Consider the following 16,918-nt stretch of genomic DNA (forward strand, 5'->3'; position numbering starts at 1 on the left):
ACTTTTCTAGTTGAAACAAGACCTAAAATTTTGGCACTCAAGCATGCAGACATTACGGCGGGAAGAAGTGGTACTCACATGGATTAGAATAGGACATATTCATCTGCTTACCTCCATCTGCTCAGAGGTGATGATCCCCTCAGTGTCCACACTGTTCAAAACAACTAACAGTCAAACGTGTGATTGACTGTCCATACTATCAACAATGTCGAACTTCAATATTTCATTCTCTGGCTAATCTCTGAGAACCAATGTTATGATTTAATATCATTTAATAACCAATGATATTAAATCATATCATTGGAGAGGAGGCAGCAAATATTAATGAACTTTTCTGTTTTTTGAAACAAATTGGAATGTATGATTGATTGTGAATAGGTATCTGAACTGATATGAAATTGAACTGGCTTCATTCTTAACTGTTTTCTAACATTCCTATGGATAGGTGCATTATAGTCATAGCAGCTTATGCGCCAATAAACTTCCATACCACAGACACATATATTATGTTATCTTCCTTTCTTTCACCCATGCATATAACCATTAGACATTTCCTTGTGACACACAAGTCCTGCTGTCTTTATCACAGATTCTCTTGGCAACCAGCTATCATTTTCAGCAATATGTGCTCATAATACCAGACTTGCACTGCAGCCTCATTTTATACTTTCAACAAGAGGACTGCTGGGAAGTGATTTCCACATGGCACTCTCCATGCAGACTTATATGTGTTTAGGACCTTGATAACAAAGTGTTGTTTCCATTATTCTGTTCATCCTCTTCATAAACTGAGTTAAACAATCTCTGGGGGTTTATATACTAATGATCAATGATAAACTTTTAGAAAAATATTTTTCAAAGGATATCTCGATCAGATTGAAGAAAATGTATTAAAATATATCAATTCATTTACAGAGAAGAAAACTTGAGGAGTGCCAGAAGGAGTGGAGAAAATCATTAAATACTGCATTCCATGAGAACCTAAATGTTTTTTCCGTGCAAAAGAGTGAGTTATTTTTGTAAGGATCTTCTTTTGAAATAATGGCATGTTATGCAAAATCTTTGTAAAAAGATGCAACAGTTTTAAATGTTTATTTTTTAATATGCAGTAAGTCCTCAATCTATGTAGATTTGTAGATATGTGGTTGTGCTACTTCTACTTACAACTAGCCATTGAATCCATTAAGCGCCACTTTAAATATAATAGATTGTGTTAGTGTGTGCTAATGTGAATTGATAGTGGCATCAGCACTTTGTTTTGAAACAAAATAAATACTTGTTGTAATAAAATAAATATAAACCCTAAATATGTCTGTGAAAATAAAAAATGGTGAGAATAGTAATCATAGTGATAATCATAATGAAGAGGTGCATTATAACTATGGAGACTAAAGTCGAAATCATTAAACAACATGAAAACAGCAAGAAATTTGTGGACATTGCACACGTTTGCAAAATGAACGAATTGACTGTTATAACCATTATAAAAGATAAAGTTTGGATTATGCAGCATAATAAAAAGTTCTGTGCCAATGCAATCTACGATCATATCCAAAAGAAGAGGCTTATTAATAGAAGAAATGGAAAGATTGTTGGTGATTTGGATGGAAGACATGAAACAACAACAAATGCCGATAAGTCTTATGCTCATACAAGAAAAAGCCTCAAGTCTTTTTGAAGAACTAAAGTGTTAACACCATGGTAAAGTGTTAACATGGTAACAAGTGTTAACATGGTGAGAATGTTGCTAGTGAACATTCATTGCAAGCCATGGATGGTTTCAGAAATTTAAGGACTGTGCTAAACTATGCAACATTAAAGTTACAGGTGAGGCTACTAGTGCAGATATAGTAGCAGCTACGGAGTTCCCCAAGACTGGCAGAAATCATCAAAAACAAGGATTACCTACCACAACAACAACAGGTCTTCAATGTAGACGAGACTGGTTTATATTGGAAAAAAAATGCCAGCTCGTTCTTACATATTGCAAGAAGAAAAATCTATGCCAGGATTTAGGGTATCAAAGAACAAATTAACCGTTATTTTTGGTAGAAATGTTGCTGGAGATTGCAAAATAAAACCACTGTTAGTTTACCATAGCAAAAATCCAAGAACCTTCAAAAATATTTCAAAGGCATTGCTACCTGTTGTGTGGAAGTCCAATTGAAAAGCATGGGTGACACAAGAAATTTTTCAGGACTGGTTTCTCCATAATTTTGTGCAAGAAGTTAAAAAATATTGCCAAGAAAACAGCCTGCCATTTAAGATATTACTGCTGGTTGATAATGTATCTGGTCACCCAACAACTATGTGTGACTATCATGAAAACATAAAGTTATATTTTTGCCTGCAAATACAATTTCCCTCATTCAACCCATGGATCAGGGGCTAATACAGACATTCAAAAAGTATTATCTATGAACAGCATTTAGGGCCACTGAAGGACAGAATGCCAGATTGTTGAAGTAGCCATGGAAAGAATTCAACATTTACAAAGCTGTTAAAAATATTGATGCTGCCTGGAGTGAAATTACAGTATTAACCATGAATGCTGGCTGGAAGAAACTCACCCCCCCCCAGTTTGTTCAAGCTTCTTTGGGAAGCGAAGAAAATGAAGATGTAATTAGAGAGCTTGTGGAAATGACCAGAACATTGGAATTAAATTTAGAGGAAAATGACTTTATTGAATTGTTGCAGTCGTAGAAAGGAATTAAGCAATAAAGATTTAATGGAGCTTGATGACCATAAAAACGAAGGCGAGGTTTCGGAGGATGTACAAGAAGTTAAACCATCAAAACAATTTGATACTAAGGAAATGGCAAAATGCTTTAAAATGATCGATGAAGGATTAACTGGCTTAAAAGTTCAGGATCCAGACACCAAATGGTTTGAAAAAATGATTGGAGCGGTGCATGATGCAATTGCATGCCACAAACTGATTTACAAAGAGAGAAAAAAAAGAGCTACAGTGCAGACATCATTGGACAAGTACTTCAGGACACCAAAATCTTCAGAGTCTGAGAACATATTAAACGATTAGTATAGAATGAGTATTTTCAGCTAAATTAGATATGTTTTATATTTATGTACGATAGGATATTGAATGAAGTTTTATTTCCACAAAGTTTTCATAAAAGGAAGTTGATTTGCTTGAATTTTCCTTTCAAACGAATATACAATTAAAAATAGATCATATTTAAGCACTATTCGACTTACGTGGTTTTTCAATTTGTGCAGAAATCGCTGGAATGAATTAATCGTGTAAGTCAAGGGCTTACTGTGTTAAGAAATAAATATTATTTGACTTATTTCACCTATCAATTGAAGAGCTAATATAGATAATTAACTAATGATTAGTATAAAGACTGTTGCATCTTTTTTGAATGTCTTATATGATTTTGTATTTTATTTTTTTTAAATTGACAGTAAGTAAAGTTTTTGATTTATGGAATGTTATTAAATAATAATTAATTATCCCTCTATACATTAAAAAGGTTTTCCTGCTAGTGATATTTATTCCAGCCAATGGGAGAAGAGGGCGGGGCAATTGTGTCACTTATTCTATCCATGACTGCCTCCACAGCGTTCACCAACCTCGTCCACGTGGTTCACTGTCTAATATATAACAATGCCCAGCATCATTTGATGTTAGCTGATGAGGGGACCCAATATATTTTGTATATTTGTAAATAGTTTAGTATTTTGTAAATATTTTAAATATTTGTATAGTTTGTAAATATTTTAGTCTTGCTCTTTCGGATGCAACAATATTGCTCATCTGTTATATAGGTCATTTCCCGATTAGATATTGATCCATTTCCACAATTGGGTCTGGAATCCATGACGGTTCCATGGTGCTAATTATACATACTAACACAGTAATTTACACAATTCCGAAACCTATATTGGCAATCACCGATTTCGAGAGAAAATGACACCGCCAAGAGTCTTCACAGAAATATAGAGAGAAACATGCCAAAAGATTACGAACTAATCATAGAATAAGTTCAATGATGACAGAGCAAGTGGAAAATCAGTGCTACAGGAAGTGGGTAGCTAATATGGACGAAAAACAGGCCGAAACTCAGTGAACCATTAAACGGCTCAGACGTAATGTAAGATCTTTACAAGATCCTGATAAAGAAGAAACAACTGAAGTATCATATTGTGATTTAGGTGATATGGTAGATGAATTTCAACGTTTCAGTGGATTATCTTTTCATGGTGAACTTGGAAGAGCCGCACATTTGTTTTGTCATGGATGGAAGGTGTGTTTGCCGATGGCAGATACCTCTCCAGACGCTTTAAAGTGATATTTGTTGTTTGACAACATGGAAAAAGGGAGACTCTTCCGAAAAAATGTTAGTCTATAACAATCTTTATGCCTTCTCGTCTTTTAATGCCGAAAACATGGACTTTCAAGGTGATGGCGGCCCTTATACGATGCTAATACAAGGAGGTTCCATGGTGAAAGGAATGATGAGTTTAATGTCCATTAGAGATCTTCCAGAAAGGACCAAACCTGCATTTATGGCAATGGAGAAGTGTTATGGAACAAGCTAAAAGAGTGAAAAGGACTGATGTAGACTAGTGGAGCTGGCGAGCGAAGCCCCCTAGTGATTATTATTTATCTTATTTAAAATATCATCATTTAACTGTATAGCAGGTTAATAGATAATATTTAAAATCATTTAGAAAACTAAAAAATTCCTATATTTTTATGCATGCGTTCATCTGTCTGTGTGTGTGTGTGTGTGTGTGTGTGTGTGTGTGTGTGTGTGTGTGTGTGTGTGTGTGTGTGTGTGTGTGTGTGTGTGTGTGTGTGTGTAAAAGCATGCATGTGTGTTTATTTATATTTCTTTGTATAATTACTTATTAAAGGATTAGTGCTAATAAATCTCATGGCATAGTTCACTACATTCTGTATGGTTTTTTTCTTTTTGTTGTGTTATGTTATGCAAAAATTGAGTTTGGTGCTTTTGTGTTAACGATTGTCAGGGTTTTTTTTTTTTTTTTAGCTATATGTCGCTAGACAGACTATTTAGTTGATTCAGACCACTAAAATTGTTTTAGTTTACTTGAATGGCTTTTTGTTTTTTTTTTTAGACAACTTTTAATCCTAAATTTTTCTCAACATAATGTGATATTGCATTTTCTCATTTCAGGATTCATCAAGTTTCAAAATTGGTTGCAAGGTTTGATATATAATGATTATTATATGGTATGTAAAAATCAAATAATTATTATTGGAATAGGACCAGGGTATGTCTGCCAGGGGTAAAAGTAGATGACAAAGAGCAGATACATCTTTTAAGGGCACAAAAGGTGATATTGTTGTACATCTTGGTACTAATGATATTAAAAGTAGGAGATCTGAGGACTTACTTAATAAGTACGGGGCAATGTTGGGAAAAAGTCAAGAGTTCGGATTGAATTTGAAAGTGCCTGCAATTCGGCCCAGACGCTATAGGAGGGAGTCCACATTGAGAGCCTTGTCAATCAGTTTGGCCCTGGAGAGAATGTGCAAGGTTCATGGGGTAGAATATTTCTCATCGTGGTCTGTGCTTGTTAATAGGAGAAACTGCTTCTACAGGGATGGGATACACTTGAATAGAAGGGGTGCAAGAAATATTTGCTGATGTTATCGTTCCACTACCTCATCATTTTCACCTCTGCCTGCAGCTCTAGCTTAACTAAAGCTGCAGGCAGAGGTGAAAATGATTCTTGCACTGCTACTATTGGTACATGCAGCAGCCTGGAAAGCAAGGTGTCTGGGATTTTAGGCCCTGTTCTGGGTCATCATGGAACAAATAAATATATGGGCTGTGTTAGGGTAACTAAGAGTAAGAACATGTGCATGTATACTTGCATGTACACTAATGCTAGGAGCAATATAAATAATTTTGATGAATTTGAAGTACTGATTAAGTCATCAAATGCAGACATTGTAGGAATAGCAGAAACATGGTGCCACTCAGACATAAGTAATGCTAAATTTGAATATGGGGAGTACAGTGTATACAGGAAGGACAGACAGGACAGGACGGAAAGGTGGAAAGGTTATGCTCTTAGTTAAGAAGAATATTAAATCTAAGGTAGTGCATCCAGTTGACTTGGGCGATGAGTGCAAAGTTCAGTAAGTTTGGTGCGATATAAACACTGGGAAAACAAAATTGAGAGTAGGAGTGTGTTATAGGCCTAAGAACCGTGATGAGCATGCCAAACAGCTATACAGAGAAATAGAGTGGGCGAGTAAATCGAATTGTCTCACAATGCTGGATTTTAACTTACCGGATGTTGACTGGAATTTGTGGGTTGGTCACTCACAGACTAGCAAGGCTTTTATGGATTTCTTGCATGACTTTTTTTACAGGAGCATGTTGGAGAAGCTACAAGAGGAAGCAGTATTTTTGATCTGGTTATCACAATGATACTTCATGCATTAAGAATCTGCAAGTAAAAGACCCTCTGGGGAGAGCATTCACAGTGTACCAAGGTGGAATTTAATTAAAGATATAACTACTGTCAAGGGTAAAGGGAAAGGCATTTGTTTTTGTAAGGGTGACTACAGGGGTCCCAATCAGTTTTTAAATACTGTGAAAATGGGACCAACTGATGTTACCAACAGCAAATTATAAATGGGAAGTATTCAGGGAAGTAATCAAAGAAGCTAGTAGGCTTTTCATACAAATGAAGAAATATGGTAGGGCCTATACTTACGCTTACATCGACATCTGATATTCTCAGGAACAGATATACCGTCCATACGATCTTTTATTTTAAGGACCAATGATATTTGCAGGTACCGATAGCTTTCCAACATAGCTAGAACGATACATGGGTGGAAATTTTCAGATGTGTGCCTCACGGAACATCACTTGTACGATTGTTCTCAACCAATTAGTGTCTTTGTTATTGTTCAAAGCTTGGTAAGCAGAACATAACTCGTATGATTGTTTCAGATCTATGATGATCTGAAACTTAAAGCTCCATCAATCAGTGTCAGTGCTGTGTGCTTTGAAGACTTTTAAGCTAGCAGATACTGGTTCGAGCACATCAAAAAAAAAAAAAAAAAAGGGTGAATATCATAAGTGTTGAAATGCATGGGGAGGCATCCAGTGCTGATAAAAAAAAAAAGCAGCTGAGATCTTTAAAATTGACTTGAATTCCAAAAGTTTGTTCATCAGAAGGGTTATCTTTCCAAGCAGGTTTTTAATATTGATGAAATTGGCCTCTTCTGGAAGCGAATGCCCAGGAAAATGTGCATCACTAAGGATGAGGCTGGTTTACATGGGCATAAGCCTATGAAAGATAGGCTCACTCTCCTATTAGGTGCCAATGCCTCTTGAAATTTTAATCTGAAGCCTTTGCATGGGTATCACTCTAACACTCCCACAGTATTTAAACAACAAAAGTTCGACAAAGGCATGCTGGGAGTGTTTTGGCGCAGTAACAAGAAGGCCTGGGTTACAGGATATGCCTTCAATGAATAGGAGCTTGAAGTTTTCTGTCCTTCAATGAAGAGTTATCTTGAGAAAAATAAGCTTTCTCTGAAGAAAGTTTATTTTTCTTATCTTTCTTGCTCCTGCTGGATAATGCACCAGGCCATGATCCCAACCTTGTTCAATCTATTGAGGCACAATTTGACTTTGTTCAAGTCAAATTTTTTCCACCCAATACCACTCCTCTTCATCAACCAATGGACCAGCAAGTGATTGCAAACTTCAAGAAAATTCACACCACAAAAATGTTCGCAAGTTGCTTTGCAGCGACCTCCAGGGAAAATGCTGTCACTGTCAAAGATTTGGAGGTTGAAGTTCAACATGCTGGACTGTGTGAGGCTGATTGAAAGTTCTTGGAATGTTTCCACCAGGTGCTTAAATTCAGCCTGGAAAAACATCTGGCCTTTAATTAGCCATAACGTTGATGGAATTGAAGATCATGGTGCTTTGACAAATGATATTGTCACTCTTGGTAAATCAATTGGTCTGGAGGTTGGCAAAGAGGATGTGGAAGACCGTATTGACGTTTATGGGCATGAGCTAACAATAGAGGAGCTACAAGAGTTGGAGAAAATTATGGAGAGTGACAATGGAGAGGAAGAAGAAATACCCAAAAAGTGTCACCTGAAGAGTTGGACTGTCATTCCTTGTTGGGAGCGTTTAAGAGAAGTGGTAAAAAAACAACACCCCGATATTGAAAACATTGAACTCATGATAGGCAAAATGGAAGACAAAGTCTTCCATTTTGTTCAGTGTTCAGTGTTTTCAATGTTGGGGTGTTTTTTGTAGCTTCAGGAAGCTACAAAAAACACCCAAACATTGAAAACACTGAACTCATGATGTACAAAATGGAAGACAGTCATTAACATTAGTAGAGGCATATGATGCAAGAAAGCAAGCTTATGCAGCATCAGCCAATCAGTCATTTCTTACTTCAGGAAGCTACAAAAAAGTCGTCAAAAACTGTCCACTTTGGACAGTTTCTTTGCCAATAGCAGCAAACAACTGAAAAGACACATGACACTTGATACACTACCCCACCAGTGATTTCATCAGCTCTGCACTTCAAGTCAAAAGTAAATGCTAAATTATTGTTTGTTTTTATATTAAGATGTTTTATGACTATTTATTAAATAATCTTTATAAAATGCTCATTTTTAATGTAAAAATGAAGTATGAAGTATAATATGTAAGAAATACCTATTTTATGTGTTGTTGTGGAACGAATTACAGAAAATCAATGTGTTATTAGTTTTAACTTATAATATTTTCAACATACAATGGGTTTCGTGGAATGAATTGCCATCGGATGTTGGGACCCCATTGTACTATTCAAAACTTACACCTAAATGGATGTCAGGTGAACTATTGTGACATGTGGCAGAGAAGAAAAGTGCATGGCATGGGTTGCATGTAAATTAACAGGTGGTACAGAAGCTTATGGTAGATATAAATTAGTCTGTAATCAAGCCACAAAGGAAGTTAGGCAAGCAAAGGCAGATTATGAGAAGTCTCTGGCAAAGAATGCAAAGAAAAACAGCAAAGACCTCTATGCTTATATTAACAGTAGAAGGAAAAAGTGATAGTTATAGTGACACTAAAGGATTTTTTGGTATAAAGTAACATTATTTTACAGAAAAAAAAAAAAACAGAATCAAGTTAGGTGATCTCAGCTTCATTTGACTGGTGCAAGGAACAAAGTAAAATATTCTTGAAATTTTTGATTTTGGTGGTTGCAGTGGGATTCTGTGCATCTTCAGTATTTGGAATGTAGCTGAACTTGTTTTGGTGATGAAAGCCAGGCTTTTAATATGTCTTCATATTCTTATACTGGATTGGGGATTTTGGGGATGTAGGAAACTTTTTAGTTATTTAGTTAAGATCATTTTGCATCATACTTCCTTGAAAAGATTTTATTGGATGCCAGATCAGTTAAAATATTTTATTGTTGGATCATCTGAACAGAAATGGAATGTACAGAAACATAGCATTGGTTCGTTAAAGAGAAATCATGTCTGACTAATATTATAAGCTATTATGAGGTTGCCAGAAAAGAACAGGATAAAATAATTTTTACATAGTATGTTTAAACTTTAGTAAGAATTTTGGTACCATCCCACGTGAATGCCTTTTGTATAAATTGAACACCGTGCCACTATTGGCCAGTTAAAAAGTTGGTTAAATTATAGGAGAGAAAGGTTGGTTATGAATGGCTGTTGCCTTGACTGGACCCCCACAGTATCGAGTGGAGTTACTGTTGTTTTGAACCATAACTTGATATCAAGATTTGTCAATGATGCAAAAAAAAAATAATGTTAGGGCTCTTTTAAACAATAGTAATCAAAATGTGCTGCTTACACGAAACCTGTATAAATTATTCAGTGGTCTCAAAAGTTGCAGTTAGAGTAGAGTATTAGGAAATGTAAAGCTATATGTTTGTATAATAATAATCCTAAATTATCTTATAAGGCAGAAATAAAATGCATTATAGGCTGTTGTCTTGTAAACTCTATAAATAAGTTTATTCTTTGGGCATAAACATCAAGTTCAAGATCTGCTAATAAGTATGTAGTACAGGTATACAAAACAAACCAAGGTGATCTGACTGAGGTGTATAAAGCCTTGAATGGGTTGAGCATGCTGAATTCTGATGAGATTCTTCCACTTGTTCAGATTACGAACCTAAGGGGCCATAAATTCAAATTGAGGAAAGACAGCTGTAGGATAGATGTGTGGAAATTTGCCTTTAGCCAGCGGGTGGTTAATTGCTGGAACGAACTTCCATCTGTTGTTGTGGAAGTTGATAGGTTAAATAAATTTAAGGAGGAACTGGACAAACATTTAGAGGGAATGGTTGTGTGAATTTTTTTTTTTTTTTTTTTTGGCTGATGCTACATAAGCTCATACGCTTGCTTTCTTGCATCACATGCCACGATTACTATAAACCAGACTATAAAAATGGTGACTGCTGTCTAAGAGTGTGAGAAACTTTTTGTTACACCCCATGTGGCCATTTCAGTGCTTGTTGTCCTGTCCTTGTCAGTGGAGAGTAAGGCATAGACAAATTTACCTAGAATTGAGATAACTAACTCCTTTTATACAAACTGGGCACGACAGTTTTATTCTAGGTAAACTATAAAATTTCATATTGCAGTTGTGGAGGGAGGTGAGAACCAAAGTATATCCAACTGAGATTTTATGTTAAGGCAAAAACTAAAGCAAAACAAATCCCTATTAATAAAGATCTTTGGGGGGGGGAGAAACTATTAAGAAATATATTCATGAATTAAATTAGGCTCTAAATTAGAGCCTAATTAATACAGTAGAACATCGATTATCCAAACTAATTGAGACCATGGTTGGTTTGGTTAATCAAATAGTTCAGATAATCAAACATACACAAGAATACCCAGTTTATATGAAACAAAGTGTGATTAGGCCTACAATTAAATTATTGTATGCAAGGTTATTACTGTTGTATTTTGTATTGATTTATGAAATGGTTTGTATTGATTGTTGTATTGATTTATGAAATGGTTTGTAAATAATAACCAAAATGTTTTGAAGAAACAATGTATAATTGAATTTTCAAGTGGAGGGTAGATGATGTGGTGCATTATTGATAATAAGAAAAAACTTTACCAGCTTTACCCTCATTTTCTTGATGCCTCTTCACACCTGGAACAAAATTTTGGCTAAACCAATCCAAAAACACAAAGGGGGCAGTATTAAAATCAAAATGACACAGTATTTCATTTTGAAATATGCATGAACAAAAACTCGAACATTGAATGATCAGAAACAAAATGCCTGCAATAACCTCACACTGCAGTGGCTTGCAGCAGACTGAGTGAAAGCTAACTCTCCCCCCCCCACCCACCACCACCACCACCACCACCACCATACTTCTGTGCTCACAACAGACAATGATGCATCAAGGTCATGGGAGATTGTCCTGGGTCCACACAGTAGCTAAAGCCCACAATTGATTTTTAACTCCTGTAATGATAGATTAAGACTATTTCTATGCTATACTGCATATATCTTCAAATGAATAATCAGAAATGAATGTATTAAGTGGCAGGAGTAATATTTCAGCATGATAACCAGTTCATTAAAAGTAGATACTGTAATTTGGGGGGGGGCGGTGGTGGTTCGGATAATTGACGCTCTACTGTATTTGAATATAAAAAATTATGGAGACAAAATTAAAGGAAAGGCTATTATTTGAAAGGGATGACCAGATGGATAATCAAAGTGTAAATGGTTAATGGTTTTTGGCTAAGGTTAAGGGTTAAGCTTAAAAGATATAAAAACAAATCTTTGATTAGGAAATAGGTACTGGGATTAAGATCTAGGTAATCATGGCTGCCAGAGAATATGATAAGGGAAATGAGGAGGTGGAGTAGAAGTGGGTATAGAAGCTTAGACAAATAAGGCAAGAGAGAAACATTTGGATGGGTTTTGTAGGGAATTGGAAGTATTAGTTTAATGTATGAGAGAGTAAGGAATATGAAATAAAGGAAAACAGGAGAGGTAAAGGTGTTATAGAAGGAAGGAATGGTAAGGTACTAAGAAAACTAGAGGAGATAAGGGGAAATGGGTGGAATATATGAGGGAGTCATATGAGTCAAATGAGTGACAGAAAGAGGTTGTTGATTTTGATGGTGTAGAAATAATGGATCAAGCCAGCTTGGAACCAATCATAATGGAGATAGGTAATTACAGCATTAAAGGAAATGAAGGCAAATATGGCAATAAGTATCAGTGGAATATATAATATTACTAGAAGAAGTGGGCTTAAGGAAATTAACAGAATTATGTAGACTAATGTATGAGCAAGGAGAATGGCCACAAGAAATGTAAAGCTTTTAGAACTATAAGTTTGGTATTGCATGTATCAAAGATAATTCTAAGAATATTAAATAGAAGAATGATAAGAAGGATGGAGGAAAATGTAGGGAAGGACAGTTTGGTTTCAGGATGGGCAACAAGGGATGCAATAAGTGTGATGAGAATGTTGACAGCAAGACATCTGGAAATGAACAAAGATGTATGAGGGGGCATCAAAAAGTTTGTACCCTTACCTAGAAATAATAGCCCTAGAAAGGTAAAACTTTGCAGCAACTTTAATCCTTTTCTCTGTACTCTCCATGTATAGTAACACATTTCTCCCATATGTGGATCAGTTGTTTAATGCCTTAATCATAGAAGTCTGCACTTTTTGCCTGAAACCATGATTCCACTTCGTTGATGACTTCCTGAGACGAATCAAAGCAGCGTCCATGCAATGTATTTGATGTATTTAGTCTCCGGATCATTACTGGTACACAGATCATTTGTCACCGACTGATCAGAAAAGTTCGGCAATCTTGGAACCCATCGTGCGGAGATGGTTGTGTAAAATGTTATGGACAGACCCATAACTAATTCCCACTGCATTTGCGATGAAATGAATTGTCACACGTCTGTCACTCAGCACAAGCTGCTCAACTTGTGCAACCGTCTCACTGTCGGTGGATGTTGATGGCCTTCCTTCTCTTGGCTCGTCAAAGACTGAAACTCAGACCGCACTGAAACTCATGTTTCCAATTTTTTAGTGTCATAGGATGGACAATTTTGCCCATACACAGCTTTCATTTCTTCATCAATTTCCTGGGCTTTCTTGCCCTGAAAATGCAGGAACTTGATCACTGCTCGATACTGCACTTTTTGTCAACCATAGCTTCCTTCCTCAGATTCCAGGTTCCACCTCTCTTGTACGATCACCTATGGGAATGAAATTTCACATGTTAGTTATTGAATATGTAGACAACTTATATTAAAAATGGCATCTTCCTACTGATGTTTTGTCTGGGTTAGGGTACGAACTGTTTGATACCCCCCTTGTATGTGTCTGTTTTGTAGATTTGGAAAAGGGTCATTTTGATCAGATGGATTAGGTTAAATTATTGAATTTATTGGAAAGGGTTTTTATTGGTAGGAGTGGATTGGAAGAATGGAAGAATGATTAGTAGATTGAAATGAATTTAATGAATTTTGAGAAGAATAAAATAGTCAGCCTAACAGAGTGGAGTCAGTCTTTCAGCTAATGATAGTTTTAGACCAGTAAAGGACACATATAGTGTCACTGGTTGTTTTGGCATTTCATGTTGTTGTTTGTTGGTTTTTAGGAGCATTAGCAGCTAAGGCCATATTGCTCCGGGGATATGCGGTGGTTATTTCCTGACCTTTTCGCATCTTCCGTATTTGGTGGTCACGGGCTCGAACTCCGGTCTAATCAAGAAGCGTGTACTACGCACTGCTGGGCATTTTGTGTGGTTTACCTTGCTTGCGATAACATTGTCTGAAAGGAGACCAACCATCTCACTGACAAGCTGAGTTTTCCTCCCTCTTCTAATCACTCTATTACTTTATACAAAGGTGGACTTTATCTCCTTAAAATGGCAGGCATTATTGATTTTAAAATTAATTTTATCCTCCCTCCATCCTTCCACCCTCCTCTTCTGAGAATTTCACATTAATCTTATTCCCAACCTCAATAAAAAGTTTTATGTAGTTTACTCTTATAGTTTTCAAGCTCTTTTCTTCTATTATTTTTAAAGGTTATGCTCACTATTATTTGAAGTCCCCCCCCTCCCCATTACCTAACTTATCTGCCCACGTTGTACGCAACACTTCCTGCTTTGAGATTTTAAATTAATCTTCATCCTTTATACTCAGTATCATCTTAGGATAACACTCTCTATTCTAACTTAATTTTTGTGTTCATTTGAACTAGCATAAGATTACACTGCTTATTTCAGTCTTTGTCGCTTTGAATACTTTTACCCAGTTTAGCGAATGTTACCTTTCCTTGAATTGATAATTTTTCTTTTCTCTTTATAAATTTATATCACAGCTATGATAACTTTGTCTTTAGAGGAGATGTATCATCTCACTCGACCTTTGTTTTTTACCTCTGGAATTTTCTTTCAGTTCTTCTATATTTTTGGCAAACTTTTATTCATGTGTGTGTGTGTTCAGTTCAAAATTCCTTACACTTTCAGTTTTGTTCCCTGTGCATGGTTTTGTGTCTCAGTCTTATTCTTTACTGTGTATGTGTTTATGTAATTTAATTAAGTTTGATATAACAGTCTTTCCTAGTCTATTTTGTTCTCATTTATATTTTTATGTTGGTGCATGATCATGCCCATATTATATCAGATTTGGCTGTTTCCCACATTTTGCCTTGCCGCTCTTTTCATTCGTTGCATATAAAAATTCTTGCTTTTTATTCTGGTTATTTTATACTTTAGTAGTTACAAGGCAGCCTTCCTTATCCGAAGTTTAAAATAAAATTTTTCACTTCTGAAAGTTTCTTCCAGTTTGATTTTATTAACTTATGACAACTGTCTCACTGATATGTTGAGTTTTCCTTCTCCTTCTAATTACTCTATTTACCGTATACAAAGGTGGGCTTTATTTATCTACTTAAAATTTGGCATTATTGACTTTAAATTTAAATGTAGACCCAAGGGGTCCTCATCCCCAGTTCAGTCAGTGACTATGAGAATTTTGCATGCATTGATATAATTGTGGAATTTTGAAAAGCTGCTTGTATCAAATGTATATTTCAGTATGGAATATTGTCAGAATCTAAAATTTTTGATCTGATGATTCATTGACAATAAATTAAGGAGGCATATGATGTGAAGTTTTAGGATGATGAAGGCAAACAAACTAGACTGATTTTATGATATTCAATGCACTTTTTTGTGAGAAGATTTGAAAATGAAAAAATGGTAAACTACGCATAGTTCTAACATAATTTGGGAATGATGGTAAGCAGTAATTATCCATAGATTAAATAATATAATGAAATGTTCTTATACCATCTGAATAGTTCAGAGTTGGTTTATTAAGTGCATCTGACCTAACTACACTAAATTTGATACAAATGTGACATTTCAGGACCCTTGCTAGATCCTGTGTATTGGTCTGATGTTAGGATCCATAATTTAATAAAAATGAGATGTGTAAATTTAATCTAACTAGGTATCACATTAGCTATATTAATAAACTAACTTTGAACTATTTAAATGGTATATGTGTGTTTTGTTATATTATTTAATCTAAGCATAGCCCATGATTTGAAGAGGACCTCGTGGGCTGGATTAATGCTTGTGTGACAAGTGTATTTCTGCCAGTTCTACATTTATATTGTACCTTAGACTGAGTCAGCTGCAACATACTTTATTGTTATAAAGTTACTATGAGTAAATTTCACATGCCATGGTCCTGCAAAATTTTGACATACTAATGTTTTGGAACAACAGATTGTGCAATAATTATATTTTTCCTCCCTAATGGCTGTGAAACCACATAAACCCATAATCCATAGCAATTTACATGATTTATGGAGAACATTTCTGTATGGTTAATTATAACTACTTAAATTTGTGACTTCTTTGTTAATCACAAAATCTGCCTCAGTTTTTACCTATTCTTTCCATAAATACTGATTAACACAATATCCAAAGATCATTTCAAAACGCCCTCCTGATGATTTTCCAAGCTTAGAGATGAGCAGACCTGTCACTTGTGGTTTCATACAGAATAATCATGGGGAAGTTGGCCAATTCTTTTCTTAGATATTTCTTGGAACTTTGATATTGAGGTGTTATCTACTGCTGGCCATGCCTAAGAACTTTCTTCAGTTCATAATCTGATGCATTTAATTTGACTCCAGAGGGGTTTCTGAAGTTCACAAAAATGCAAGCATGGTAAGGCAGTCATAGATGACTTCTCACGAAGTATGACTTGGCAAGGTGAAATCTCTTTCCAATTCATGGATGACTTAAAAATATCCAATGAACACTTTTTTTTTTTTTTTGTGGAATCAGTAGTGGAATTTCTTCAAAATATGCTCAGGACCTCACTTTTCCTCAGAGATGTAGACAGCTTATAGCCCATACTCCTTCAGTAAATATACATATTTAGGTCTGATTTAAATCAAAATATGCTCCTAAGTATGATTACCCATTTCTCCACCCTTTATTGACTTTTGGGTGGGGGATTTTTCTGAATTGTACTACTCACAGCTTGCATAACCAACACTTTCCATCCTTATAATGGTTAAGAGGCAGTAAACATGGTTATTGGACTTAAAAATATCTTGTGCTATACTAACTTTTGCAAAGTAATTACAGCAATATAAGTATCTTTGCTGGACTCTATTGACCAATTTTAAATCCACAAAGCTCAGTTGGTGCTTTTCTAGGATGTGTGCTGCTATTCTGTTTCATTTCTAGGCTAGTTTTTTTGTATTTGACATTATAATTTAAAGATTTGTTTAAATTGTACCATTTTATATTTATTATTATTGCTATATTATATCATTTTATATATTATGATAAAATGAAATATATCGTTTC

The 16,918-nt window shown here is 35.3% G+C and overlaps 1 protein-coding gene across 1 annotated transcript in view; it reads left to right on the forward strand.

Annotated features, from left to right (window-relative positions):
• The window catches only part of PolrMT (mitochondrial RNA polymerase), a 395,821-nt gene that overhangs the window by 106,442 nt on the left and 272,461 nt on the right, over nt 1-16,918 (forward strand). Inside the window, exon 9 of the mRNA XM_090374544.1 lies at nt 916-1,006. Within this exon, the coding sequence (XP_090230670.1) occupies nt 916-1,006 (91 nt within the window). The remainder of the gene's footprint in view (nt 1-915; nt 1,007-16,918) is intronic.

Source organism: Mastigoproctus giganteus, chromosome 5 (genome assembly GCF_048544385.1).
Source record: "Mastigoproctus giganteus isolate SK-2022 chromosome 5, ASM4854438v1, whole genome shotgun sequence".
NCBI classification, from domain to species: domain Eukaryota; kingdom Metazoa; phylum Arthropoda; class Arachnida; order Uropygi; family Thelyphonidae; genus Mastigoproctus; species Mastigoproctus giganteus.